This window comes from Ovis canadensis, chromosome 11, assembly GCF_042477335.2.
Source record: "Ovis canadensis isolate MfBH-ARS-UI-01 breed Bighorn chromosome 11, ARS-UI_OviCan_v2, whole genome shotgun sequence".
Taxonomy (NCBI): Eukaryota; Metazoa; Chordata; class Mammalia; order Artiodactyla; family Bovidae; genus Ovis; species Ovis canadensis.
Genome location: NC_091255.1, coordinates 57,851,582 through 57,879,378, shown reverse-complemented (window position 1 = coordinate 57,879,378; position 27,797 = coordinate 57,851,582). Strand labels below are relative to the sequence as shown.

The 27,797-nt window shown below is 39.2% G+C and overlaps 1 protein-coding gene and 1 long non-coding RNA gene across 2 annotated transcripts; one reads left to right on the top strand and one right to left on the bottom strand.

The window, feature by feature from the left end:
- The first annotated feature begins 4 nt into the window (after positions 1 to 4).
- Positions 5 to 11,850, top strand: LOC138415306 (uncharacterized). Its single transcript, XR_011247179.1, has 3 exons — positions 5 to 403; positions 3,385 to 3,420; positions 11,788 to 11,850. It is a non-coding gene; the product is annotated as an uncharacterized lncRNA (long non-coding RNA).
- On the bottom strand, positions 5,207 to 27,617 carry PSMD12 (proteasome 26S subunit, non-ATPase 12). The gene is made up of 11 exons (XM_069543731.1): positions 27,304 to 27,617; positions 19,191 to 19,250; positions 18,975 to 19,103; positions 17,565 to 17,672; positions 15,785 to 15,889; positions 12,737 to 12,886; positions 12,519 to 12,653; positions 11,380 to 11,492; positions 10,563 to 10,737; positions 8,699 to 8,776; positions 5,207 to 7,775 (listed from the first exon to the last, which is right to left on the bottom strand). Exons 1-11 carry the CDS (start codon positions 27,409 to 27,411, stop codon positions 7,566 to 7,568), a joined length of 1,371 nt encoding a protein of 456 aa, XP_069399832.1. The 5' UTR covers positions 27,412 to 27,617; the 3' UTR covers positions 5,207 to 7,565.
- Between the last annotated feature and the right edge of the window lie 180 nt (positions 27,618 to 27,797).

Genomic DNA, 27,797 nt, shown 5'->3' with positions numbered 1-27,797 from the left:
GCCCGGTGCATTCTGGGAGTTGCAGTTCAGTTGTCTGGGGCTCTTGTGCCCTCAAGGCTAAGCGGTCTGGGAGCGTCGCGCGAGTAGCCACAGGCGCAGGAAGGCTGCCTGGAGCTTGGTTTCACATAAGGTTGGTGTGGCCCAAGGCCGTGCTGTCCCGCCTCCACTCCGACCGGGAGCAGCGGCCATTCGGCGTTCGGGCTTGGCGGGGAGCTGGACCCCAGGTCTCAGAAGCCACGGAGCCCCAGGGCACCCTCTCGGCTCAGGAAGAGCAGAGGTGGAAAGGAATGTCAAGTGCTTAAAAGGAGATCTGAACGGACCCAGAGTTTCCTGGTTGTGACAGCAGCCTTGGTGCAGTGGGCCAGATTTTAGGCTCAGGACTGCAACCTGCAACCCCTAGACGGTGAGCCTTTGCCAAAATGTTTGCTTGGAAACCCCAAATTTGACTTGAAGCAGTTGTTTTTTTGGAAGCCTTGTGAAGGACTTGCATTTATCCGTACACTATAATCTACAGCTTTCTAAGATTCCTTAACACTTGCTGAAAATTGAGTATGCAGATCTTTAATTAAGGAAGCAAAGTAGCTTCCACAATTTAAGTGGCTATTCATTTGGGTTTCTCAGAGGTTTGTATTTATTTAAAAAAAAGAGAAAGGAACAATTCTCTAGTGCCTTACCTCTCTTGGTACCAGAACATCTCTTATGTTTATGATCGGTGAAAATGCTGTGTCTCCAGTTAATGATTCCACCCAAATGTTAACGGTGATCTTAGATCACCTTGTCATACTGCCCTTCCATTTTCAACCAATTTGATAACACGTCCTCAGGCTCTGTATCTTCTCTAGTATGGTATCTTGTCTTTCCTGTTGACCGGAGGTCAGTCTTTGACCTTCAACACAGACTTTTGGGAGATTCAGATTATATCCTTTTAAAAACTAATAATGCTTGAAATATTTCAGATATTTAAGTAATGACAGTTTTTATTTTGTTGCATATTTTCTTTTTCAATTAGCAGAATTCTCAGTTTCTGAAATTAGTCTCAGCCCAGGAAACAATTGTGGATAACTAGTGAGATGTTGATGTCTCTAGAGGCACTTATTCAGAGAGGGATAAATCTTTATGTGCAATTTAGGGGTGAATGTTTAGGAATGCAGTCTCAAAAATGTTGTCCAAGGAGCTCTCCTTAATGCCTTAAATTCTGCTGTTCTATTCAGATTTAGACCTGCCTCAGTAATTATTCCTTTGTACATTGCTTTTTCAGGTGCTGTTTTTACATTCCTTAATGGCTTCTCTCCAGGTGCTGTCACTCTGACAGCATTCATTCTTGTGCATTTTCTAATACTGTCACACATCCCCTTCATTATTTGTTTTTTGAAGAGGTACCTGTCCATTCTCTCGTTTAAGCTCTGTTCAGTCTCCAGATATTGTGGTAGTGTAGTGGACAAAGCCTGAGTTCTATATCTGACCATCTCATTAATAACTTCTGTATCTTTGGGTTAGTCACATAGCCTCTCTAGTTCTAAACTTATCTTTAAATGAGGTTAAACTTCTACATCTTTAAAACATTATTTTCAGCTTTCAGAGTCTTTGCCTATTGGGCCAGCTTCTTTCCTACCACTTCTGTCTCTATCTCTATTCCACTGGCTTATTATTTTCCAAGATTTCAAGACTGTAAACATGCATTCTAATTTTAGTAAGGTTATTTTTTTAAAAAAAATCCTGAGTGCAGTTCCCCAGCACAGAAAATGTTTTTATAAATTTTTTATTCCCCTCAGATATGAAGACCAGAGCAGATACCAAAGAGATCAGTAGATTATACTTTTGAGTGAGCAGCAACATTTCTGTCATCATTGAAAGGCTCAGAGGAGTTGTGTCCAAAGAATATTTGAAGGAATCTCTGAATTTGAGGCCAAGATAGAAAAGCAAAAAGAGAACTCTATAGGCAAAATTTCAACAGCAAAAAAATCTCTTGCCCAAACCAGTGGTTTTCAGCAAATAATAGTTGCCTGTGAAAACTATCTTGTGAGGAAAATGGGCATACTTTTAATGAATTTGAGAGAAGTTTTGATCTAAGATCTAAACTTATCCCAAAGCATATTATTTGTCCAGAAGAGAAACTACGTATACTTGATCCAATTGGGAAAAATGTCAAATGGAATTTATCTCCAGTTAAAAGTCAAAGAACTTCTAAAAAGAAAGCATAATTGTAGTGGCTTTGGAAAAAAATTTCAGTGACCGTTCAAACTTTTTTTTTTAATCAAGAATTCATATTGGTGAGAAACCTCTTAAGTGTGATAACTGTGGGAAAGCATTTATCCAGAATTCGTGTCTTACTGAATATCAGAGAACTCATACTGGAGAAAAACCCTGTAAATTTGTAGGCAAGCATTCACTGTAAATTCATGTGTTCAGCATTAGAGAATTCACACAGGAGAGAAACCTTATATATGTAATGAATATAGGAAAGCCTTCAGTGACTACTCATCCTTTATTCAACATCAAAGAATTCACAGTGGGAGAAACGCTATGAATGCATTGATTGGGGGAAGTCCTGCACTGATATCTCATCTCTTATACAACATCAGAGAATTCACATGGGAGTGAAACCCTGTAAGTGTAGTGATTGTGGGAAGGCATTCAGATGAAGTACACACCTTACCCAACACCAGAGAATTCATACTGGGGGAAAGCTTTATAAATGTAGTGAATGTGGAAAAGCATTCAGTGCCCACTCAGTGTTTACACAACACCAAAGGATTCACACTGGAGAAAAACCCTATACATGCAGCGAATGTGGGAAGGACTTCCCTGAAAACGCATCCCTTACTGAACATCACTGAATTCATACTGGAGAGAAACCTTATGAACACAGCAAATGTGGTAAAGCGTTTAGCCAGAGCACTCATCTTACTCAACATCAGACTTCATACTGGAGAGAAACCCTTTAATGTGAGATGTGGAAAAGCATTTGGTAACAGTTCAATCCTGATCAGACATCAGCAGCTTCACACATTAGTCATCTTAATGATACTGTTTCGTGGACTACTCTATCCTTTCATGATCCTCTCTTAACATTTTGGTCATATGTCTCTTAACCATGCCACCCACTCTTCTGCTTACAATTAGAATCTAGGAATGTTGTACTCCTGGGATCAAGTGAAACATTGGGTAATATTTTAAGTTTCCCATACTGACAGTTTTGTTAGGTGCATAGAGATTTAGACTTTTCTTGGAGAATTAGCCCATTTATCATTTAATGCCCCTTCTTATCCCTTGCCTGGAAAATCCCATGGACAGAGTAGCTTGATAGGCTAGTCCACAGGGTCACAAAGAGTTGGACACGACTGAGCAACTTCACTTTCACTTTCTTTCTTTCTTATCCCTTAGTATCTTCCCTGAAGTCTGCTTTGTCTGAAATTAAAGGTAAGTCGGCTTGCCTTTGGTTAGTGTTAGCATGGCATGTCTTTCTCCATCTCTGTACTTTTAACACGTTTGTTACTGTTTTCTATGCTTTGTATTTTTTTTCTATCTTCCTTCTTCTGCCATCTCTGGTTTTAATTGAGCATTTTACGATTCCATTTTCTCTCTTGTAGTACATTAACTATGTCTTTTAAACAGTTTAGTGGTTACCTTAAAGCTTGGAGTATACATTTTTAAATTAAGTGCACATTTAAAGAAGGTGATGGCACCCTACTCCAGTACTCTTGCCTGGAAAATCCCATGGGCGGAGGAGCCTGGTAGGCTGCAGTCCATGGGGTCGCTAAGAGTCGGACATGACTGAGTGACATCACTTTCGCTTTTCACTTTCATGCACTAGGGGGAGGAAATGGCAGCCCACTCCAGTGTTCTTGCCTGGAGAATCCCAGGGACGGGGGAGTCTGGTGGGCTGCCGTCTATGGGGTCTCACAGAGTCGGACATGACTTAAGTGACTTAGCAGCAGCAGCAGCACATTTAAATAAAAAGATCCTGCTGCACACATAGCACAGGTAACTTACATCAGAGTATTCCCATCCTTTGTGGCATTGCTGTCATTTATTTCACTTATACATATGCTATGATCACCCAGTATGTTGTCATTATTGCTTTTAATAAACAATTATCTTTAAGAATATTTTTTTATCCTTCTAAAATTTCTCACTGCTGCTATTGATGTCTTGATGTAGATATAAGCTTCTGAACTAAATAAAATTTCTTCTGCTAGAACTTTTTTTTGGCCATGCCACGCAACATGTGGGATCTTAGTTCCCTGACCAAGTATTGAACCCGTACCTTCTTCTGTGGAAGCACAGAGCCTTAACCACTGGACCACCGGGGAAGTGTCTGGCAGTTTTATTCTTATATAAATATCCCTTTGAACTGGTTTTAACATGATTGGTTCCCTTATTAATTGTAAGTTGAATAGAATCTTTGATATGCATATTTTGCATTTACATGCCATGATCTTACCTTAGAAAGAAAAAACCTGTTGAAATTCACCTAACAAAATTAGCCATTTTAAAGTGATTCAGTAGAAAATAGTACATTCACAATGTTATACAATCATCACATGGATCTAGTTCTGTAACATTTTTATCACCCCAAACTAAACCCCCTTATCCATTAAATAGTAACTTTCATTCCCTCCTTCCCCCCCGGCAAAGCACCAGTCTGCTTTTTTTCTCTTGGCTTCACCAGTTCTGGTATTTCATGTAATGGAATCATACCATATATGATCTTTCCTGACTTATTTTCACTTAGCTCGTTTCAAGGTTCATCCTCACCACGGCATATATCGGCATACCTAACATGGTTCTTTTCTAGCATTTACTCTAAGTGTGGTCAAGGATCGGTTCTCAAAGTGCAGTGCATGGGTCAGCAGCATCTGCGTCACCTGAGAACGTGTTAGAAATTAAGATTCACTGGAACTGTAAGATTAAATTTCACAGAAACTCTGGGGGTGGGGCCAGCAATCCTGTGTTGGAACACGCCTTGCAGGCGATTCGCAGGTGTGCTAAGTGAGAAACCCCTCAGTCAAAACACAATTAAGATACAGCCTGTCACCAACCCCAAATCAGGGAGAATCCAGGGGGAAAAGCCAACCAGTTGCAATGTACAAAATGTCTTCTCATTGCTTAAAAACAGGATTAGAGAGGTAACATGATTTTGAAAGAAAAAAGGTCATTATCTGTGGCTTTTTGTTATAAACAGTAAAAGAATTGAAAAAAGAAATGATCTTTAAAGTATGAGTTTATTCTCCAGGTTTTCTTAAATACCACAAATTAGTGCTTTTATTGCAGCTATATCCAGAAGCTGAAAACAATTTAAAATATGTTCTTTTATCATACATTTAACACTTATAAGAGACAGAATGGAACGGTATGAATTTTAGAGATGACTTTTTCGATTCAATAAAGCACATGGAAACTGAATTACAGAAATGACTGAAAGCATACATTATACAGAAATAAAAGGGTGAAAGGTGTTTCATTAAAAAAAAAAAAAGTCCCTTGTTACCTCTCCTGCTGGTTAGTAACCTAATGAAAACAGTAGGCAAGTATTCTCTGTATTAAAACCCAGTGGTTCTATCCTTCTCATTCATGCAGCTTTAGGTCAGAAATTCGGGGGTGGGGGGCAGGAGTTTAGGTTCTAAACATCCCAAATGTTTTACTGCCTTAGGCTAATGGATCTTTTTAACACTAAAAAATTGGTAGTAATTCTTGTTTGCTTGGACAGAAAAAACAAAAAGATGGATGTGCAGTTAACCAAATCAAGTGGGATTTAGTCACTGCGGCACAGTTACAAGTGGCCCCAAATGAGAACACACAAAAAGCTTAGTCTGAGGGTATGTCAAAATAAAAAACAAAGGAGAGGAGCACTTGAGATCTTTATAGCAACATATTTGGCCAAATAGTCAAGGTTTGGCACGTATGAGGGGAATGAGTCCCTAGAAAGATGAAGTTAGTGAAACGATATTAGAATTAGTTCCAATTCAGTTTACAAACTAACAATACAAAATGATTTTGTTTTCCATCCTTTCTATTCAAAAGAAAATTAAAAACCATATTATATTCTTAGTGCTAATGTTTCTGAGCCTGCAGTATTTTTGGTAAGTTTTTAAAGATGTGTTGTGTGCTGTGCTTAGTCGCTGAGTCGCGTCCAACTCTGTCCATGGGGATTCTCCAGGCAAGAATACTAGAGTGGGTTGCCATGCCCTCCTCCAAGGGATCTTCCCAACCCAGGTCTCTCACACTGCAGGCAGATTCTTTACCATCTAAGCTACCTGTGATAACAAATGTTATTAATGTGGCCAATACATTAAATTTCTAAAGAATACAACTAGATTGATACTATGTTATTATTCACAATGACTCAACAAAAATAATAGAGAGTCTACAATTGTTCCCAGCCCTGGGATCATGAAATAGAATAATTTAGTGACCATTAAATGGAAAATGAATTAAAAAAACTGTTGTTTCAAGAATGTCTTTCCCCTCCCCTCTTCACTTGTATTAAGAAAAAAAAAGACCTTTTACTTTCTTTAGATACATTTTAAATAACCTAACCTTTTCCCCCCATTTTCTCTGAAATCAAATTTTAAAACTTCTAAAATTTGCTCATAATAAGTGATCTCAGATGTTTCTTTTGACAACAAAGCTACTTCTGTTTTATAATATATTTTTTTAAAACTGTCAAGACTATATCATTTGCCAAGAGGGTGCCCTGAAGTCTCTTTTTTGGGGTCATTTTTAATGCATTTTAGCTTGTTACCTAGTGTGCATATAATGGAACTAAAGTTCCTTGAGGAGAGAATGAAATTGGAGCACTGATGAGGTAATTAGACATGGAAGTTAAAGCCACAAGGAGTTAGAAAAATGACTTTGTGTATTAAACTTAGTCAATACAGTTAGTTCAACAACTGGCCAAGTCAGGGAAAGGGAAGATAAACTACCTCGATTCAAACAGCTTGAATCAAAAAAATAAAAAATAAAACAAAGAGTCTATAGCCTACCAGATAGCTCTGTACACAATCTAGAGACTTTCTGCCACAATACTAAAATACAGATTCTTCACAAATCACAACTTTATCCCAAATGTTCTTACAGGTTCTATGTTGCTTTTAAATTCTACTAAATAACCGATAGCTTTACAACAAAATTTATTTTATTTTAAAAAACACATTTAAATCACTATCCCACAAAATGTTTAGAAACACGGGTAACCATAGAAAGTAAACGTGCATATACTGCTTTTATTATAATAATTATAGTTGTTAGCTGAATGAAAACAAATAGTAGCTAAAAAGGTTTCAAATGCCAGAAAAACGTATTTAGGTAAGTTATGACAATTTTTCGAGTACTCAGATGATGAAATGTATATTTCTGTACCAAATGCAAAGTTAACAGTGAAATTAAGGTACTAAAAGGTCAAAAGGGGCCTCAAACATATTCACTATCTTTTAAATTTTAGACAAAAGAGCTGAGAATAGGAAAGAAAAAAAAACCCAACATATACACCATAAAAGTCTTTTTCTTTTTTAATGACTTCCGATTTTAACTCTTTTCTAAAAGCATTAAGGGCATGGAGACCCTTATTGTAGATTATGTATCATCTCCTCTTTGGCTATGAGGTGTGTGGTTTTGTTAACTAGAGACATCAGTGAGTTCAGTTTCTGAGACCAGTCATTTAATAAATTATTTGGATCCTTGGGTCTCTGGAAGTTGATAATTCCTGCCAACCTGTCTACTTTAGCAAAGATGGTCTTGTTGACTACTAGATTTGAGAGAAAAGCCTCTGACTCCTGCAAGAGAGAAAGACAGATTGGTTTAAGACATGATAATTTAGATAATAAAATTTAAGGAAAGCATTTTCTAATATCTTCATTCAAGAATATGCAGGGCTAAAATTCATTATTAATAGTTAGAAATTGATATCCTGCAATAATTTACTTACCTTACTGAGAGTCTAGGGCTCACTTTGAATCTCCCCACAAACTTAATACTGTGGGTACTGTTCAAGAGCCTTTGTCAACAGCAACTTGGTCTACCTTCTACCAATGTTTCCCACCGAAAGCAGTATTATACAGTTTGTTTCCAGAAATACTGGTGAGAATATATGCTCTGCCACTTGCTAACTAGATAGCCAAGGACAAGGCACTTTACTTCTAAGGTCTCTGGCGCCCTTGTCCAGAAACGAGGAGAGTTAATGAACTAACCAGGGATCAAACCCTCTAACCCAAACTATTCCAAGATTCTTCGTTTGCAGTTAAGATTGTCAGGATGCCTCGTGCTGACTATACACTTTGCCTAACTCCTATCTCTTTGGTGTTGTACATTTTACCAACAAGAAACCCAGACCTGAATACAATATTCCCCTAACATGTCCTAGCAACTTTCCAGGGGAACTGCAGTCAAGTCTCCCTCATATGGTTTATTTCTACAGTTCACTTTTTGAACCTAGACGTATTTATTATAGAAATATATACTTTAGATTCAAATTAATCAGTGTAAAACTAACATATTTAAGTAAAGATATTAAGTAGTATAATATTCACATAACTATAACTTGGGATTTAGGCTACTCTTTGGTGTTCAAGATAGCTTGGGGAAACCTTCTATCACCTAAACTTAAGGTAATAAAATGAAGTTGATTTGCTCACTCAATTTTTACAAGTCAACTGATTTTCAAAATGAATGGTTACAAACAATGGTATTTACTACTTACATCAACAGACAGATCCAGAAGCTGAGCCATCCTCTTCATTGTTATCCTTGTGTAATACTTGGCCATTATTCTAATATTCTGAGGAAAGAAGGGCAGGCATGGAGGACACAGCCATCAGTAAAGCCAGAAGCTCATTTGTTTTCCTATCCAAGTAGGTTTAATTAAAACGTCTAGACTCAGAGCTTTTATTCTGCTGCAGTCTGCCACTGGGATGAAGCCGGTTCTAAATGTCTACAATAAAACTAAATATTTCAATATTTTGGCTTCTGCAGTTATTTTTAAGTTATTCTGAGCACACTCAACAACTCTTTTAAAATACATATAGTTAAAACACAGGCTTAGCTAAATTAGTTGTTAAAAGTTGTAACTGTACTAAAATATTTTTGCTAAATGTAAGAATCTAACATTAAGTTTTTCTATGATACAGATGTTTAAAAGGCTAAAATTTTAAAAAGATCATCTCAAAATATTATCATCACTATAACTACATAAAGATAACCTGAATTAAATTTCCCAATTTTCACTGGAAGTGGTGCTATTAGAGGTGCCCTCTGTGTATTCTAATGTTAACCGTACTAACAAAGCAGCCACACTCACAAGGAAAAATGGGGTTCTGGGGAGAAAAATGAGCTCATCTTTGAAGAAGCTGCACTTCATCCCATCGCTAATCAGGGTCAACGGCAACACCAACCTCTCAGGAAGAATAAGAATCACTCAAGACTCTCTGCTTTTCCTTCATCCTTTCAGCAATGACCAAATTCGATTGTCTGTCTTCTTCAAAATAGTTAATTCCACGCCATCCACTCAATTCAAGCCCACAAAGCCCCTCTCACTTAGCTAGTCTTCATATCTCCAGTCTTTTCTCTCTCCAAATTCACTCTTCACACTTACTCCCAGAGGAATCGTTATAAAATACAAGCTGGTCATTATCCTCTCTGCTTTTACTACTAGGTGTACAAGCTTTGTTATGACCAAGACCTCTTCCGTATCTCCGAAGTCCTTTCTCACTGAGCCCTTTCCTTGGAGGTCCCCAAGTTCCCCGGCTGGTCTGCTGCCTCTGTGACCCAGCACAGCCTAACCCATCTGCCTACAGGGACGGCCCTCCTGTCCTGCCCACTGAACCTTCATACCCTTCTCACAAATCTTACCTCACACATCAATTCCTATAAGTCCAGCTTGACCATTCTACCTGGTGGAACCAATCAACTCTCTCCTTATGCTCCCCTCTCATCCATGTATACTTGTACCATAACACATAATTTATAAATGCCTCTTGCGCTGTGACATATTTTTAAACATTTGGAAGGTAGAGACCATGTCTTATTCTCCCATGTGTCCCAGCACTTTGTACAGTGTAGCACATAGAAGGCTCACAACGTTTGTTCTGTGAATGAAGGCTGCCATAATTCAAATTGTAGTGATACCCAAGAAGATCAGTTGGGTTTAAAACATGTTACCTGTTTCCAAAACTACCAAGTCAGTACTAGTGAGAAACCACCCCCATCCATCCATCCCTCACATTCTTAAGAAATTCCTTCTGGAATACAAACTGTAAAAGTTTGTATTCCTGAGTAGTCCTCTCAAATTGCAGCATGGTAACACATAGATATCTTATCTGAAAAGCTAACAAGAGGTGGGGAAAAAATGACAAGGGGATAAGATAATTCTGATGTGCTTGGGAAATAAGACAATAAACACCTGAACAACAAACTTACATCACTACCACACTAGGCATAGGAAAAAAAAAAAAAGAATCCTGAAGTGAAGAATTAATCTAAAATAAACATTTGAGAAGTAAAAGTTCAAGCTCGAATTTGCCACAGTTTGCTCCTGAACAGTCATTTCCAGCACACCAGACCCTTACATGCTCAACAGCTCTGTGCTTCAGGTCTGTCCACCTTTTTTCGCCTTCCTCTGTGTAACCAAACACGTCAGTTGCAGGGCTCTCTAAAGAACCTTTTCTTAAGTCCATTCCATAGTCTTCAACAAGTGTGGACCAGCGCATCAACTCCATTGTGGTAAAAAGCTTTAAAAGGTCCCTGTAAATTACAGAAAACTTACTATTCCAGATCTGTAAAGATTGCATTTCATCTAATAGCAAACTTTAAAACATCAAAGATGAATTTTTAGAAAGCTTTGTTTGTAGAACAAGACACGAGGTGATTATTATTTACCAACTTTGTTACCATTTTTTCCACAGTAATTCTGAAAGTGCCTCTCCTACTTATCATTCTGTTCTCTCCTGTATTATATTTGCCAATTGCTGGACTACCTGACTATAAACTTACTAATGAAACAGATAAAAGAAGAAGAGCGTAAAGCCCATGTCTGCTTTACATAACAGATTTTCAGAAGCATGTACTTCTTCTGAAAATCACAAAGCCCCAAACATTTACTAATGATAAAACTGACTGAATGGTTAAACAAGATCTGCCCAAGTGAGCTTGAAATAAAAACTTCTTGATAAGTGGCTTAGAATGGAGTATGTTATAATCTCATTGTGTTAATTTCTAATGTAGTCCTAACAACACCACCAACAAAAAAAACCACTTTATTTTCTCTGAGTTTATTCTCTAATATGATCTATCAGCAATCAATTAGGAAGCATACACTTAGGTTAATCAGTCTTTCAAAACGGTACTTCTACTGAGACACACTATACTAATTATAAAAGTACTTACTTGTATTTAGGGATTTCTTCTAACTTCTTGTCACCGCTTATCCGGTGAACCAAGTCTGACTGTTCATTGTCAAAAGGAGCCAAGATAACATAAAGGACAACGCTTTTCAGGGCCTAAAAGAGTTGTGCAATTCAACAGAATATAGGCAAGATTAGAAACAAAATGAAAACTCTGGCAGAAAGTGAAAATTCATGGAATAATTGTATACATCTTTAATAGCGTATTCAAAAGTCTTAGGGGAAAAATCTTATCAGATTGATCTTTTCATAGGGCTTTTTGGTAATATTTACTTTTCATAAAACTATTATAAAACAAATACAGTGAATCTTTGTAATGTGAATTACTACCTGGGTTGGCTTTTTTTTTTTTGAAATTGAAGTATAGTGATTTAGTTAGTGTTTGTTTCAGGTACTTGAGAAGGAAATGGTAACACACACCAGTATTCTTGCCTGGAAAATCCCATGACAGAGGAGCCGAGCGGGATACAATACATGGGGTCACAGAGTTGGACATAACTGAGCGCCTGAGCACGATTTCCAATACAGAGCAAAGTGATTCAGTTACATATATAACATATATATTGTTTTTCAGTTTCCGTTCCATTGTAGGTTATTACAAGATACTGAATATAGTTCTCTATGCTATAAGATATATCCTTATTTTATATATAGTGGTTGTATCTGTTAATCTCATATTCCTAAATTATCCCTCCCCCAAACATTTTTTAAAACAAATGTATAAAAGAAAAAGTCTTTATAACAAGTTAGCAGTAGAACGGTGGAATCCACATGTACACTATTCACAAGTTTTGCAAGATAGTTTTCCAAAGTAATGCTGGATCTTTTATATGTGACCTCAGTTAGACGGTAACTGCTGTATATGTCTTAAATAGTAAGCCTACATTTCTTCAAAGGTCATCAATAGAGTATTGCCACAATTCATCTGAATCAATAATGTTAAAGTGAACTATCAACACAATGAACAGAAAGCTGCACCACACAACTGCATGTAATTACTGAAGTTAAAATTATTTCAAAATAAAAAAATGCAAATTCTTTCTGATAAGTTTCAACATCAAGTTTAAAACTCTATCTTAAAAATATATATATATATATATATGTATATATATATATTCTTACCTGTTGCCACTTTTCACTTTCTGCCTGTATACAGGGTGTATCATAGATTGCTCTGTAGTGCTTACAAATAGATAAATAAGATCCTTCATGTTGATCCAGTTGAATCATTAAGTTATAGTATTTCAACTTTAATTTCTGTAAAATATTGACAAAATGGGGTTTATGGATTTTTTTCCCAAACATTTTCAAAGTAAACTTAGAGTAAGAGATAGGCTTACCTCTGTATTTTCTTCCTGGAAAAATTTGGTGTTAATTTTTTTGCTGATGATTTGTGTACGAATGTAATCCTTCACCGCTAGGCAGAGCCGCATTTGCTCCAAAATAAACTCCACTCGCTCTTTCTTTTCCATTGACCCATAGGTTTCCACCTACCAGAGTAAATCCCCAAGTTTATAATGTTTAGTAATAGTTTACAATTGCAACAAAGTTAAATAGACATTAAAAATTCACACTTGATAAATAAGAAACTTCATGCATATTGGGAGAGTGCTGCTGATGATATAAAAAGCTAGTTTCCTTCAGGAAATTAAAATTTTTAAAAAATTATTATACTGTAAAATGGATGTTTTCCTCTTGGTGTAAAGTTCTATAAATTTTAACACATGTACAGATTTCTGCAGTCACCATTACAATCAAAGCCTAGAACAGTTCCATCACCTGAATAACTCTCATGTACCCCCTTCAGTCACACACTGCCCCTACTCATAACCCCCAACAACCAATGATCTGTCCTCCAACACAGAGTTGTCCTTTCAAGAATGTCAAATATGCAACCTTTTGAGACTATCTTTGTTTACTCAGCATAATGCTTTAATTAAGAGTCATTCAAGCTGTGTGTAAATCAAACGGTTCATTCCTTTCTATGGCTAAACAGTATTCCACTGCATAGATGAACCCCCGTTTACCCATTCCCCTGCTGAAAAACATCTGGGCTGATTCCATCTTTGGCCTATGGTAAGTAAAACTTGAACATTAGTGAAAGAGTTTTGTGAACGTAAGTTTTTCTTTTTCTTGGGTACCCAAGGATAGGTTTGCTAGGTTATACAATAAACATAAGTTTAACTTTATAAGAAACCTCCACCCTGTTTTCTAGAGGGGCTGCACCATTTTGCATTCTTACCAGCAATCTGTGAGAATTCCAATTGCTTTGCATCGCCACCAGCTCTTGGTACTGTCAGGTTTTTTTCTTTTTTAATTTTAGCTATTCTAATAGACCCTGATGCTGGGAAAGATTGAAGGTGGGAGGAGAAGGGGACAACAGAGGATGAGATGGTTGGATGGCATCACTGACTCAATGGACGCTGAGTTTGAGTAAATGGGGAGTTGGTGATGGACAGGGAGGCCTGGCGTGCTGCAGTCCATGGGGTTGCAAAGAGTCAGATGCTACTGAACTGAACTGAATAGGCATGTAGTGATTATCTCATCATGGTTTTAATTTGCATTTTCCTAATGGCTAATGAAGAAATGACAATTGTAAATATGAAAAAGAGTCAGTTGTAAGCTAACTATATAATAGTTGAAAGTATTACATAAAATAGAGGCATCAGTCTTTTTAAAATTCAGATAACAGGTCTGATGTGACCCCTTATGGATGTAGAAGTAGATATACACGATACAAGAGAATTATATCAAGTACTATGAAAAAGTTCCTAATATAATATCTGGCACACATACACTAAAAATGATTTATAAAATCTAGAATGACACTTTTACAAAGTAGACTGAAGTAAGGCTATTGTTATTACTATAATTTGGCCTAAAAATTTTTTATTTCACTGCTTCTCCTTTGTAAATTTTAAAACTAGTTATTCAACACTGTGCCAAGCACTCTACATACACTAATTCTCCTTTGTAATTTCTTAAGGAAAATAAACACACACAGTGAACCATTAATGTTTCATTTCTACATCTTCACTCACTCTCTCTCTGTCAATTACTTTGAAGCAAATCTCAGACAAGACATTAAAAATAAATATTTCAATATGGTATGTCTAAAAGATAAACCCTGAAAAAATTCTTACATAAAAATTCTTTGTATCATTAAATATCTAGTCACTCTACAGTAGTCTCATTTATTTTTTAATCAACTCAGAATCCAAATAAGACTCATACTTTGCAATCTGTAGATATGCTCCTTATGTCTTTTTCCTTGCAATTTATCTAGTGAAGAAATCAAGTCAATCATCCTATAGTTCCCTAGAGTCTGGAGTTTGTGGAGTGCATTCCTGTGGTATCATTTAACTGGCTCCTCTGTCCCAGGTATACCTTAAAAACTGGTAGTTAAACCTTTGTATAATTGAGGTTAATTTTGGGGGCACAAATACTTCACAAGGGATGTTACATCATGAGGCATATAATTCTCCTGCTTGGAAAACAAGAGTTTGAAGACAAAACTATGCAGAGAATAAAAAGATTGGTGGTTGCCAAGGGTTAGGGAAAGGAAGGGATAATAGGCAGAGCCGGAGGATTTTCACAAGCAGTGAAACTATTCTGTGTGCTACTACTGATATGATGGTGGAGACACGTCATTATGTTTGTCAAATCTATAGAGTGTACAACACCAAGAGTAAACCCTAATGTAAAACTATGCTCTCTGGGTGATAACGATGTATCAGTGCAGGGTCAATGACTGTAACTAAGGTACCACTCTGATTTGGGATGCTGATAGTAGCAGAGGTTGTGTGTGGTGCGAGGCAGTGGATACATGGGGAATCTCTGTATTTCCCACTCAGTTTTGCTGTGAACCTAAAACTGCTTTTAAAAATAGTCTTTTAATTGAAAAGAAAAACGTGTGTCGGTGGGGGTGGGTGACTTGAAGTCAAACAGAATTAGTGTGAATCCAAACTCAACCACTTCTGGACAGTGACTATAGTTACTAAACTCCTTTGACTCAGTAGCCTAGAAACTGCCCACCAATCAGGTACTCATTAAAAATGAGGCCAATGATTAACAGTAAATTCCTAAGGCACAGAGAGATATACATGAATTACTGGTTTAAGTTCTAAAGAGAATTAAAATGTTCAAAAAATAGCATAGAGTTAAGACTAATTTGTTGATCTTAGTTTTCAAAACTTTTTAAACAGTTAAACATAGTTGGGGCCATAATTACACAATTTCCAGCTGCTTGAATAACCTCACACACCACAGTACTCACTCTTAATCTTGGTGGTTCAGAAAAAAGCAATAAGGTGCCCAAAAAAGCAATTATAAGAAAATACTGCTGATTGAATAGAAAATTTTACATACCCTAAAATGCAGCTCCTTACCTGTAACTCTTGTAAAATGGAGGCTGCCTCTTTGACGTCACCGTTTTGTTCTTTTATTGTGGCTAACGTTTTTGTCAGCCGAGCACGCTCAATTTCAACATAAATCTACAAATACAAGAAAGTCATATTATCCAAATTCCTACAGAAACATGTTAAAATTGAAAAGGCAAAACTGAACTATCATCAAACAAGGTATTTCTCTGCAGCTGTCATGCACTTGTCTTCCTCATATAAACATTTTACATTTCACACTCACATAATTTTAAAGAAGACATCTCTATAAAACATTATCCATATTTTGCAGCTTCCATTTGAGAACCTAAGTAGGAAATCACTGTGCTTAACAAATAACAGGGCCAAACAGCAAAGACAGTGCCACAGAATGGCACAGCCACAGAAAGCACCTTTAAAAGAATTGATTATTTGAAAAAGAACACTCTGCAAAGAGCACAGGCAGTCCAATAACTAATACAACCAATACTCTCATTCTGACTTGTTTAAATGCAAGGCTACTTTCTCTAAAAATATCTGATCTTGTAAACTATTAAAAGTTACTAGCATTTTTCATAGCTATAGCTAATGTTCAGTTAATAATTTCCAACAAATGAAGCATTAAAAATATAACTGTAGCCTCACAGAGTCTAGGGGACTAACTTTCATGCTTGTGCTTGTTGACCTGCTTAGCCTTTCCTCTGCAACAACCGCTTTCCCCACTTACTCCCAAAACCTTATCTCAAATGATAACAACATGGCTTACAGTTTCCTAAACGTATTAAGCATTTCTCACTTGCTATCTCTGCATATAATTTCCCCTATATCTAAAATGTCCATTTCCCTACATCTGGGCCCAGTATTACTTGTCTTCATTCTTTTTTGGATGCCACTTCACAGCATGTGGGATGATCTTAGTTCCCTGACAAGGGATTGAACTTGAGCCCCTTGCAGTGGAAGCATGGAGTCTTAACCACTGGACACCACGGAAGTCCCAGAATTAGTATTCACTCTCAAAAAGCCAGGTGAGCCACCATCAACTCTTTGAGGCCTTCCTGAGGTCCTCAGCCAGTCAACCCTCACCTCGGTGCTGCAGGAGCACTCTGCTACTGTCGTGACCAGCACAGTAACTGTTTCTATGACTGACTGCTTTTGACGTTAAAAATAGTGTCCTGCCCATTTTGGACCTCGCACAATACAGCCAGGTGCTCAATAAACATTTAATGAACTAAACTGTCAGAGAGGTAATAAGTTAGATATAAAACTAAGTTTTTGTCTTCAAACCACAAAAATCTACCTAGAAAGAAATGTATCTACCACAGTCACCATTTCATACTTGCCCTTTTTAGAGAAACACAGACTGGGTTGCGGGGGTGGGAGGCATCAAAAAAAATACAGATGCATTTTGAAAAGAGTGAAATTTCGAAAGCTAACCTGACACTGCAACACTATATGAAACCTCTGCTACACCAAAGAAAGATTTCTCAAGCAGATCTAGCTGATGTGAAGAAATAACCTCATGTTTAATATCAGCAAATGTAAAATTGGGATAAGATGACTAATTTTTAGAAAAATCTGGATATACTAAGATTGTCACGATTTATATTCACTGGCATGTGAGAAGACACTAGATGTACAAAGATATGGGTTAAAGTGATGACATTTTGTGTATTTGATCTCAAAAATACATACATATGTACTTAAATAAAATGTTTAAATACGTAAGTATCTCTGAATACAGGTAAGCCAGTACTTATCTCACTGAGAGTTATACTAATAGAAAACTCACCTTTCCTTCTGTAACCATTCGTAGAGTATCAATTAATCGAAGTTTGATGGGAAGGTCTGTGATTTCTTCAACGTAAGTACAGCACTGTTGAACCATTTTTGCAACAGCCTAAAATAATAAAATCCATTCACAAGTTAAATTCATTCCTCACACAGGAAAAGGAACTATTTTATTTATGGAAGTGCTGTGGTCAAATCTGGTCTCCCAAAAAACTATATATTGAAATGCCTATATATAAAAAAAAACCCTCCCTTAGCTAAGAAGTACTGAATACTCAGTAACAAATCAATAAAGGATAGGAAAACCTCAGTCACAAAGACTTGACCCTCCTTTACAACTGGTGAGAAGATCACACAAAAGGACAGGTAAGAGAGGCATGTCTGGCAATGTCTAGCAGAAGGCTGGCTGGTTAGTTTTCTTGCAGCCGCGAAGAAAAGTATGGAAGAAGTGGCAACAGACTAAAGGTGTGGGGAAGAGAAAAGCACAATTTAACAGTAGCCGTGACAGCAATGAAGCCATGAAAAAGAGTCAGTGGCAGAAGCAGAAATTAAACAACAGTTCCATCATCTGGGTGGAGAGGAGGAGCCACAGCCAGCCATGCTCACCCCAGTCAAATGTGACACTGAGAAGCACAGCATCGCTTGCCCACAGTTCCCAGACAAGTAATACAAGCAGGCTGGACGATATTTTTCCCAGCTCTAACAGTCTATGATCTAGGTCAGGGGTCAGCTAACCTCTTCTGTATATTTTTATTAATATTTACACAGTATTTTAGACTTTATGGGCCAAAGCATCTCTGTAGCAACAATTCTGCTCTGACTTGTAACTCCACAGACACATGACAGACGGGTGTGGCTCTGGCCCCCAAAACTTATTTACAAAGGTGGCAGGGAGAATTTGGTCCTTGGTCCATAGTTTGCCAACCCCTATCTAGACTCTAAATGGCACAGCATAACCATTGATAACACTAATCAGGACTCCTGTCATCAGGAAAATGTTATATTCAGCATATTTAAAGATAGCAGAAAAGTAAACAGAATATCTTGCCTCAAAAGTAAGATAAATACTGTCTAATAAAAGACATGATTAACTAAAGTATAACTAATCAGCTTGATGGATTATAACGCAGCAATTTAAAATAACAACTATGAAGGAGCTACATGGAACTAGAAAAAAGCTGCATCAACACTCTCACAGCAATTTTGTAAAAATATGCAACTACATAAAGACTAGAAGAAAAATAACAGCAGTTGTCATGAGAATATGGACAGAATTTTTAAAAACTCTCTAAATGCTGTAATGTTGACTTAACATTATTAGATTTAAAATAGATTCATAGAAAGGTTTTCTTTTTCTAAAAGTCCTTATTCAAATTTGAATGTATTTGGTTTTGACCAATCTTGAACTCACTTGTTTTAATTGACTCCGTCTTTTTGACAAAAGCATAATATTTTCATTAAGTAAATCCCATTCTTTAGCCTCATAGCACATCTTCACTATTGCAACCAAGATACGGGATGTGGACACCATATCAGAAGCCTGTCAGAATGAAAATACACTTAAAGTTAATGGAACAATGTCAAATGAAATTGATGGCAATTGAGGTTTTCATTATAATCTACTCACAGTTCGGGTCTGTTTTTCCAAAGAGAGAAGGGTTTCAATGACTTCTTGAAGTCTTCCTTCCTGAAACAAAAGGTAAATGAACAATAAAAACACCACCACCGACGCAAAGCCAAATAATTTAGTCTGACATGAGGCGTTTCTGAAACAGTAAAGACAAAATCAATAGTCTGTTTTAGAGGACAGAGACCACCTGCACGACTGTTGTGTTTTTTCTCCCTTTCATGATACTGCCTGCTTCTCTAGAGGGTTCCAAAAGTCAGTGGTTCCCAACGTGGGGCCTACAAGCTATTTTTAACATTTCAAAATGCCTAGGAGAAATGGAATCTAGTAAAACAATGATTTAACACCCAAGGAAAACAACAAGTCTTTGTTTTGGATTCTAATTCATCACTTCAGAGTGGTAACACCTGTTTATCTTGTTCTGAACAGAGACTCCTCACCTGAGCCTTAAATGCGTGAAAAAAACTTTAAAACACGGAGTTCTGAGGAGAAACAAAAAGGATATTTGGTGGTAAAAAGATAGGAAACCTTGGTTTAATTTTTCAATGACTTTAGGAATAAAGTAACTGTGCTTAAAGAAGATGAAACCCACCTGAGATTAGTGCTTGGCATGCATGCCAAACCAAGTAACACCAAAGCAAGCAATACCCACTTGGTATGCAAGCTATACCAAGTCATGAACTGATAGAACCTCTATCTCACATGTAAAAACAAAACATTCTCCCTGGGGCATACATTAAGAAATGAGAATAATAAAATTCAAATAATATAAACCTAGATAATTACACACCAGGACTAAAATAAGCCACCATATTAGGAAACACACATTTTGGTAAAAACAAGACCAACCCACAACACAGAGACAGCATTTATTTAAGGTAATGATATTAATAACACTGAATAAACTAGAAGTAACGAGGAGGGTTTCACTTATAAACTGCTTTCCTAGCCGTAAGGAACTTTATTTTTACGTTAATGGCATTCACAGACGATCCGTGAGTACCATCCCCTGTTTCTCTTTTACTGGCTGTGCTGGGTCCTGGCTGCTGTGCAGGCTTCTCACTGCAGTGGCTTCCCCTGTCTTGGAGCAGGGGCTCTAGAGGGCTCGAACTTCAGTAGCTGCAGCACGCGGTTCCCAGGCGCTAAAGCACAGGCTCAAGGGGTGTGGTCCACTGGCTTAGTTGCTCTGTCCATAAGATTCCAATCTTCCTGGATCAGAGATGGAAACCACGTCTCATGGATTCTTTACCTCGAAGCCACCAGGGAAGCCAGAGTACTACTCTTCTACTGATGAAAGAAACTAAACAACTTCTGAATTAAGGGCACAAGTAATGTTTAAACTTTTCAAAATATTGTTTCCATATTTTCCATATGAATTTTCCATGCAGCACAGAAAGTGTACTGTATAGCCACTGTATGAGTTTATTAATTCAATCTGAAACATATACAATTACTAACATTTTAACAGAGTTTCCTATGCAAAGGGGAGCGCCAGTTCTGAAAGCTATATAGGCTCACGTACATTTATTGTACACAATAAATGCTGCCTAAATGCTCCTGTCCATCAGAGCAGAACAAAGAATAGGGCTATAAATTCTCCAAAGCTAAAGGCCAATAAATCATAAAAATCAAAGAATCTAAACCTGTGTTGTTCAAGGGTCAACTGTAGTTTCCACAGGGAAATGGTTACTATGTGGCAACAAAACATAGTGCAAGAAGAGCTAAAATGCAAAATACTGTTGACTAATGGTGCCCTCTTGTTGCTGTTGTCATTACCATTAGTCACATGACTGACCCACAGAAAACAGTTTACTACAAGTGGTATTTTAATTCAGAAATATGGGTTTTAAAGAACGGTACCATATATAGGAAGCAGTCACACACCACTCTAGGGCTGGGGTCTACCGGCATCAATGGAACGTCAAATGCCACTGTCACCGTCGCAGAGGGGCACTCTTTGATACTGCTCTCTAAAGTCAGCAGCCACTCAGCACCCCCTTAACACTCCAGCCCACTGACTTTCCGGTCTCCAGCGACTCTGTGGACAAAGACTGGCACCTACCTGAACTAAAGGATACTGGCCCTAGATAAGATAACGTATCAAAAGAATGATTTCAATAAGCTCAGATTCCTGCATCTTCCCCTACAGAGAAAAACTCTAAAATCATTAATTGAGCTGTCTGTTTGGGTGATTAGAAATAATCATTTGATGTTCAATTACATGTTTTTCTTTTTTTCCCCAGCCAAAACTCCTATACATTCTGGTTCCTCCCTTATCTTTTTGGAACAGGCTCTCAGAGATATCTCAGTGGCTGCCTTCCTGGGCGACAGTCCTCAGGAATGCTGCAAATTAAGGCATAATTCTCAGCTTAAAGGTTGTGCATTTTTTTTCAGCTGATAACCCCAAACTCTTTTCCATCTTCATGTTCACCGTCTTTCTAATTTCACTAGAATGTACGCAGTAAGAGCAGGGGGCGGTGTCTGTACTGTTGCCCACTGTAACTCAGTGCTCTGCACCTGCCCAAACTTACATCCCTTTACACCTTGTACCATAGTTATTAATATACAGGTCTCCAAAGTGTTTTGTAAGTTCCTTTAGGGCTAGACCTTGTTTGAATGGGGCTTCCCTGGTGGCTCAGCCAGTAAAGAACCTGTCTGTAAAGCAGGAGACCTGGGTTCGATTCCTGGGTTGGAAAGATCCCCTGGAGAAGGAAATGGCAACCCATTCCAGTATTCTTGCCTGGAGAAGTCCATGGACAGAGGAGCCTGGTGGGCTACAGTCCATGGGGTTGCAAAGAGTTGGACAGGACTCAATGACTAACACCTGTCTGATTGGGGCTTCCCCGGTGGCTCAGTGGTGAAGAATTTGCCTGCCAATGCAGGAAACACGGGAGACTCAGGTTCAATCCCTGGACAGGAAAATCCCCTGGAGAAGCAAATGGCAACCCACTCCAGCTTGGAAAACCCCATGGACAGAGGAGCCTGGCGGGGGTCTTAAAGAGCTGGACACATATACCATTGTTTGATTGTATCCCTTGCAGCAACTTGCACGTAGCATGTGTCGAATGAACTGACGTTGACCTGAACTATTCATTTTATCTTGGCTTACAATTCCTGATTCTCACTATTACAGTAAGTAGGATGTGACAAATTATATAGCTGACAAGTCAGTGCTGAGGGACACGATCATCAGTTTCATTAAATGCAACTCCCAATTCTCAAACCGTCCCACTTTTCACCCAGTCTTCCACGTTCAAGCCTATGGCTAAACACCTTCCTCCTCCTTTTCCTGTCTGTTCACATGTCGTCCTTGCAGTCCTCCCTCCTCGGCGCTGCCTTTCAGCGCAGAGGAACGAGCTGGTTAGAGCTACCAAAACCAACCTGTTAGAACATGTGACTCTTGTGACTCCTTCTTCTCATTAAAATAATCCTTGTCAGTGAGGTAAATGACTAAGGAGTTTGTTCAACATCAATACATGCTGGGGATCTGCACGTTCTCTATGTTTGCGTCCTTTAACTCCTAAATGACCTGCTCTTTTAATGACCTCCTTAAACAACCTAAATAAGAAAAGGCTAATAAAATGTTAACCACAATTAACTGAAGTGAAATGCCAATCCAATACTTTTAAATGACCTATTTCTTGAAGGGGTCTTTTGTCCAAGCCATTGACAATCAAGTAAACTGTTTCTCATTTCACCTCCTTTATTTTTAATATTAGAAGAAGAGAAGAAGTTGCAGGTGACCAAAAGAAATGAAAAGACTTTAAGAGGAGGGAGAAACAAAGGATATATTTAATTTAGGAATGCAAGTAGTCCCTAAACACCCATGTGTCAAATACATGGTGATCCAAAAGCAGGGGGTGGGGGGGTTGGGGGGGATGGGGGCGGGGTAGGAGGGGAACCTTCTGCAGCCAGAACTGTTAAACACTGTATCTCCACAGTTCAGAAAAGGCCTTTCCAGACTAATGCTTAAGTCCTGAATGCAAGAGTGAAACAACAATGATTATCACAAACTAGTATCACTTTTATTATCTCACCAATCTGATACAGGGTCCTCAAACACCAATCACAGAAGCAGTAGAATGTAATGTTTAAAACAGGCTCTGCAGGGACTTCCCTGGCAGTCCATGGTTAAGATTCCATGCTTCCACTGCAGGGGGCAGGGGTTCAATCCAGGGGAACTAAGATCCTGAGTGGCCAAAATACAAAACAAAAACAAACAAAAAACCCGGGCAGGCTCTGCAGCAGTCTCCTTGAGTCGAAATTCCAGATCTACCACTGTCTTACTTCAGGCAAGACACTTACCCTCTCTGACCCTCAATTTTCTCTTCAGTGATATGAGCGTAATAATAGTTCCTACCGCAGAGTCGGTGTAAGGATTAAAGCAATACCTAGGAAGGTATGCCTGAATGTTCAAATGTATGTATGTTACAATCAACATAACAGCTAACATTATTAGTTACTGTTGGTACTTGCTAAGTGAGTGTTAGGACACAGAAACAGAACTGTACTAGGTCACAACTGTAAGAGATACAAAAGGCCTAGATTTGGCAATTTTACCACCTGGGTTTAGACTTCAGTTGGACTTTCGAAGGCTTCTGCTATATGTGGTTTTCTCACCTGATACATTCTTATTCTCTACACACATAGTCTTTTACCTTAAATTGCCTTCCATATTTATAAAATGTCTTAAACACAGAAGTGACAGTCTCTTAAAGAAGCCACGGGACATAGCAAAAAGAACACTTGCTACCTGTTGCCAGGAGACCTCAGCTCGACCTGACTCTTCTCTAGACCTTGGATAACCGCTGAATCTACCTGAACCTTAGTTTTCTCAGAAGTGAAGATAACAAAACTTCCTTCAGTTTCCTTGATGGGTTCAAAATGAAAAACAAAAGCATGTAGGCTAGGGCTTGCCTGGTAGCTCTGTGGTCAAGAATCCACCTGCCAATGCAGTAGACATAGCTTCGATCCCCGATCTGGGAAGATCCCACGTGCCGCAGAGCAGCTAAGCCGATGAGCCGCTACTGCTGAGCCTGGGCTCCAGAGCCCGGGAGCTGCAGCCACTGAAGCCCATGGGCTCTACAGCCCACGCTGGGCAATAAGAGAAGCCCCCGCGAGAAGTCGGCATACTGCATACTGCAGCTAGAGAGCAGCTGCTGCTCTCTGCAACTAAAAGAAACGCCCGCACAGCTACGAAGACAAAAAAATATACAAATAAATAAAATTATATTAAAGAATGTATGCTAAAATATTCCATGCATTCCAATGTAGAAATGCAGTGTTTTAAGTATTTTTTCATGATTAGCAGAATGCTTAGAATATAAAATGATGAATAAAAAGCAAAACAGAGAAACATACCCTAAAAAAAACTAAGATAACTATCTTATCCAAAAGTTGAAAACTGTGGTCTGTATTAAAAAAAACCTTCTACCCTCCATGCCCCAGCCCTCTTCCCCGGCCCCACCTCCCCACAAAGAAAATTCACATCTACACCTTGTTGTGTTCAACAGGCACAGCAGCTTAAAAGAAAAACCAAAATAGCTCTAATTTTGTAAGTTTAACAGGTCCCAACGTTCCTGGCTTCAAACATTTCCATCAACTTGATACCTAAAAAAAATCAGTTGGCCTTTGAGTTTGCAAATCCATTCAACTATCTTGAACATAACCACAATGTTGTAAATAAATGCCATACACCGACCACTAAAACAACTGTAGCAGCAACACTATTTTTTCCTTACTGGCTTCTAAGCGATTAGAGAGCAAGAGTTTTATCCACTCATCTTTACACTCTCCACAATGTCCAGCACTGACTGGGTCTTGCACACCGTAGGCTGTTAGAAGAGACTGCTAAGGGGAAGGTTTTCTTTTACCCTCATCTTAGTTCTAGGAATAGCTGTACTCCTTTAAAGCAATTAGCTGCTTTTTTATGGACACTACTAAATCTATTAATTCCAAAGAGGTGGTTCTGGGGCTGGCTCTGGACTGAACATATGTTTTGTTTGATCTACGTGGTATTGTATTGCCTCAAACAGTGCTTCAAAGCAGTTTAGTGTCCAGTTTCTAAATACAGAGGCAATTCATACAAAAACCCATATTCTGGTCACTCCCACAAATAAGAAGAGTTGACAAGTCTTGGCCTTCACCCTCCACTGGCAAAGCTGAACCTAAGGTGCAGAGTTTCTGCCCCCTTTCCCAGTCCAGGTGCTCAGAAGTTCAGCTTTTCACCACACTTTGCTCACTGGGCAGGACAGCTCAGTGGGAGCAGAAACCCTAGAGTCAGTGTGCCTGGGTCTGTACCCTGGATCCATCACTTTACTATTGGTATGACTCTGGAGCGTGTGACTTAACTTCCCCTAGACGGTTTTCCTGTCTGTGAAATACAAATGATAATAATGTGGACCGCACAGGGCTATGCTGAGGATCAAATGAGTTAATATGTGTAAACAAACACTTAGAAGAGTACCTAGCACTGCAGAAAGCACTCAATAAATGTTAGCGATTATCTGCCCGGCTCTGGAGGTGTCGAGTTTTCCAACCTCTATGTAACCGGTTTGTTTACACTAGCAGCTAGAAAGCTCAAGAGATGAATCTACGGTTCCCTTCCCCTTAGGGTACTGAACCTAAGAAATACAGATCTATCAACTTCATCATCTTTTCCTATCCCTGACTTTTCTAAAGCCCCACGACATTCTTTTTTTGGGAATAAGGGAAGCATTAAAAGGGTTCTTTCTAAAAACTAAAGGTGAAGTATTGACACTCCTCCTGCCCCTGAATTTATTCTGTTTTAATGTACTTAGATAGAAAGCTCCATAATAAACAAAAACAACTCTATTAGTGAATGCATCCCAGATGAACTGTGATAAATGACTGTGGATAGATTGATCAAAGAATTTAAGGAGGCCTGAGCATAATCCTTAACAACCTCGTATAATGGAACTGATGCAACAACCATCCAAACCCTAGCCAGGCAAAGTGAAAGTCACTCAGTCGTGTCCCACTCTTTGCGACCCCATGGACTATACAGTCCATGGAATTCTCCAGGCCAGAATATTGGAGTGGGTAGCCTTTCCCTTCTCCAGGGGATCTTCCCAACCCAGGGATCGAACCCAGGTCTCCTGCATTGCAGGTGGATTCTTTACCAGCTGAGCCACAAGGGAAGCCCTAGTCAGGCAAACCTAGGTTTAAATCCCTGGTTCCACCTACTACTAACTGTAACCATCGACAGACAACTCTGAGCCTTGGTTTCTTCACACACATACACAAAGTTGCCTGACACACAGCAGTGGGGACATGATTAATGCTTGGATCAAGTAAAATTTCTATTTCATGGGAGATAAGCAGTTGGGCTTAAACTACAGTTCAAGACCTCTGCTAATCATGTTATTCTCATTTGTTTTTACCCGCGAAGTTCCCGCTCCTAGGATGACTCCTCCCCATTCCAATATTACTCATTCTTTAAGATCTGATACAAACGTCAGCTTCTCTGAAAAATCCTTCTTTAAACCACCAGTAAGAACGGACAGCTTCCTTCTGTTTTTCAGTAACACTTTCATATTCGTATGGCACTCACTAGCATATGAGACTCGTCTAATTCGTTGTGTACACGAACTCCTCCTTAAGGACAGGGGTCCTGAATTAATCCCCTTCGTACTATCACTTTCCCGTCCCTTCTTCTGGCCAAGGGCGAAGCACATCGCCACGATCCGTCCGCAACTTAACAAGAGAAACTGATTCGGAAAGAGAAAGAAATAAACTCTCTGATCTACCGTGAATGCTGAAGCCGCCTTAAACCGTGAGGAACTACTAAAGAAAACTTGAAACGGTATCCACGAAAAGGCAAAAAATACTACTGGAGCCCCAACTTCTACGGGAATGAAGTGACCATCTGTCCCGGGGAGGGTCTGGGAAGCTGGAAGTACTACGGTACTCCCGTTGCGGGGTCTCCCTGGTCGGGCAGACCTGGGATGTCCTGCTTATGCAGGCCTAACTCGGGCCGGACAGACAACAGCGGGATGCGCGCTCCAGCCCGGAGGCCCCCTGAGGCCTAAGCAAGCTTGGCGCCGTGACTCAGCCCCTGGCGCCCGCCAACAGTCAGCCGGCCTCCCCTCACCTTGGCCAGCTTCTCGCACTCGGGCAGTCGCTGATCCACCGTGGCGCTATAGTCCACCTCCATCTTGACAATGCGCCCATCAGCCCGCTCCGAGCCACCGTCCGCCATGGTCCCCGCCTGAGCGTCCCTTGATGTCCCCCTGCTTCGGCCACCACTCGTCACCCACACAGGAAGCCGCCGGCGGACCCGCTCAGGCAGTGCGTCGGCAGCCCGCGCGAAGGACCCCGCGAGGCCCCCTGCCCTGGCCGCCAGTCAGGCACCGCCGCGGACAGCCCCGGGGTGATGGGCGGAGCGGGGAGGCGTGGCTCGAGCGTGCATGCGCGCGCGCACACACATATATATACACACACACACATACCCACACCCACCACCCCCCGCCCCCGTCTGGTTTTGCCTTTGGTGACAGACTTTTCATCTACAGTTCGCGGTGAAAAAAGCTAGTATAACCGAATAGACTATGATACATATTCTTGCACTTCCCTTTTGAAATATTA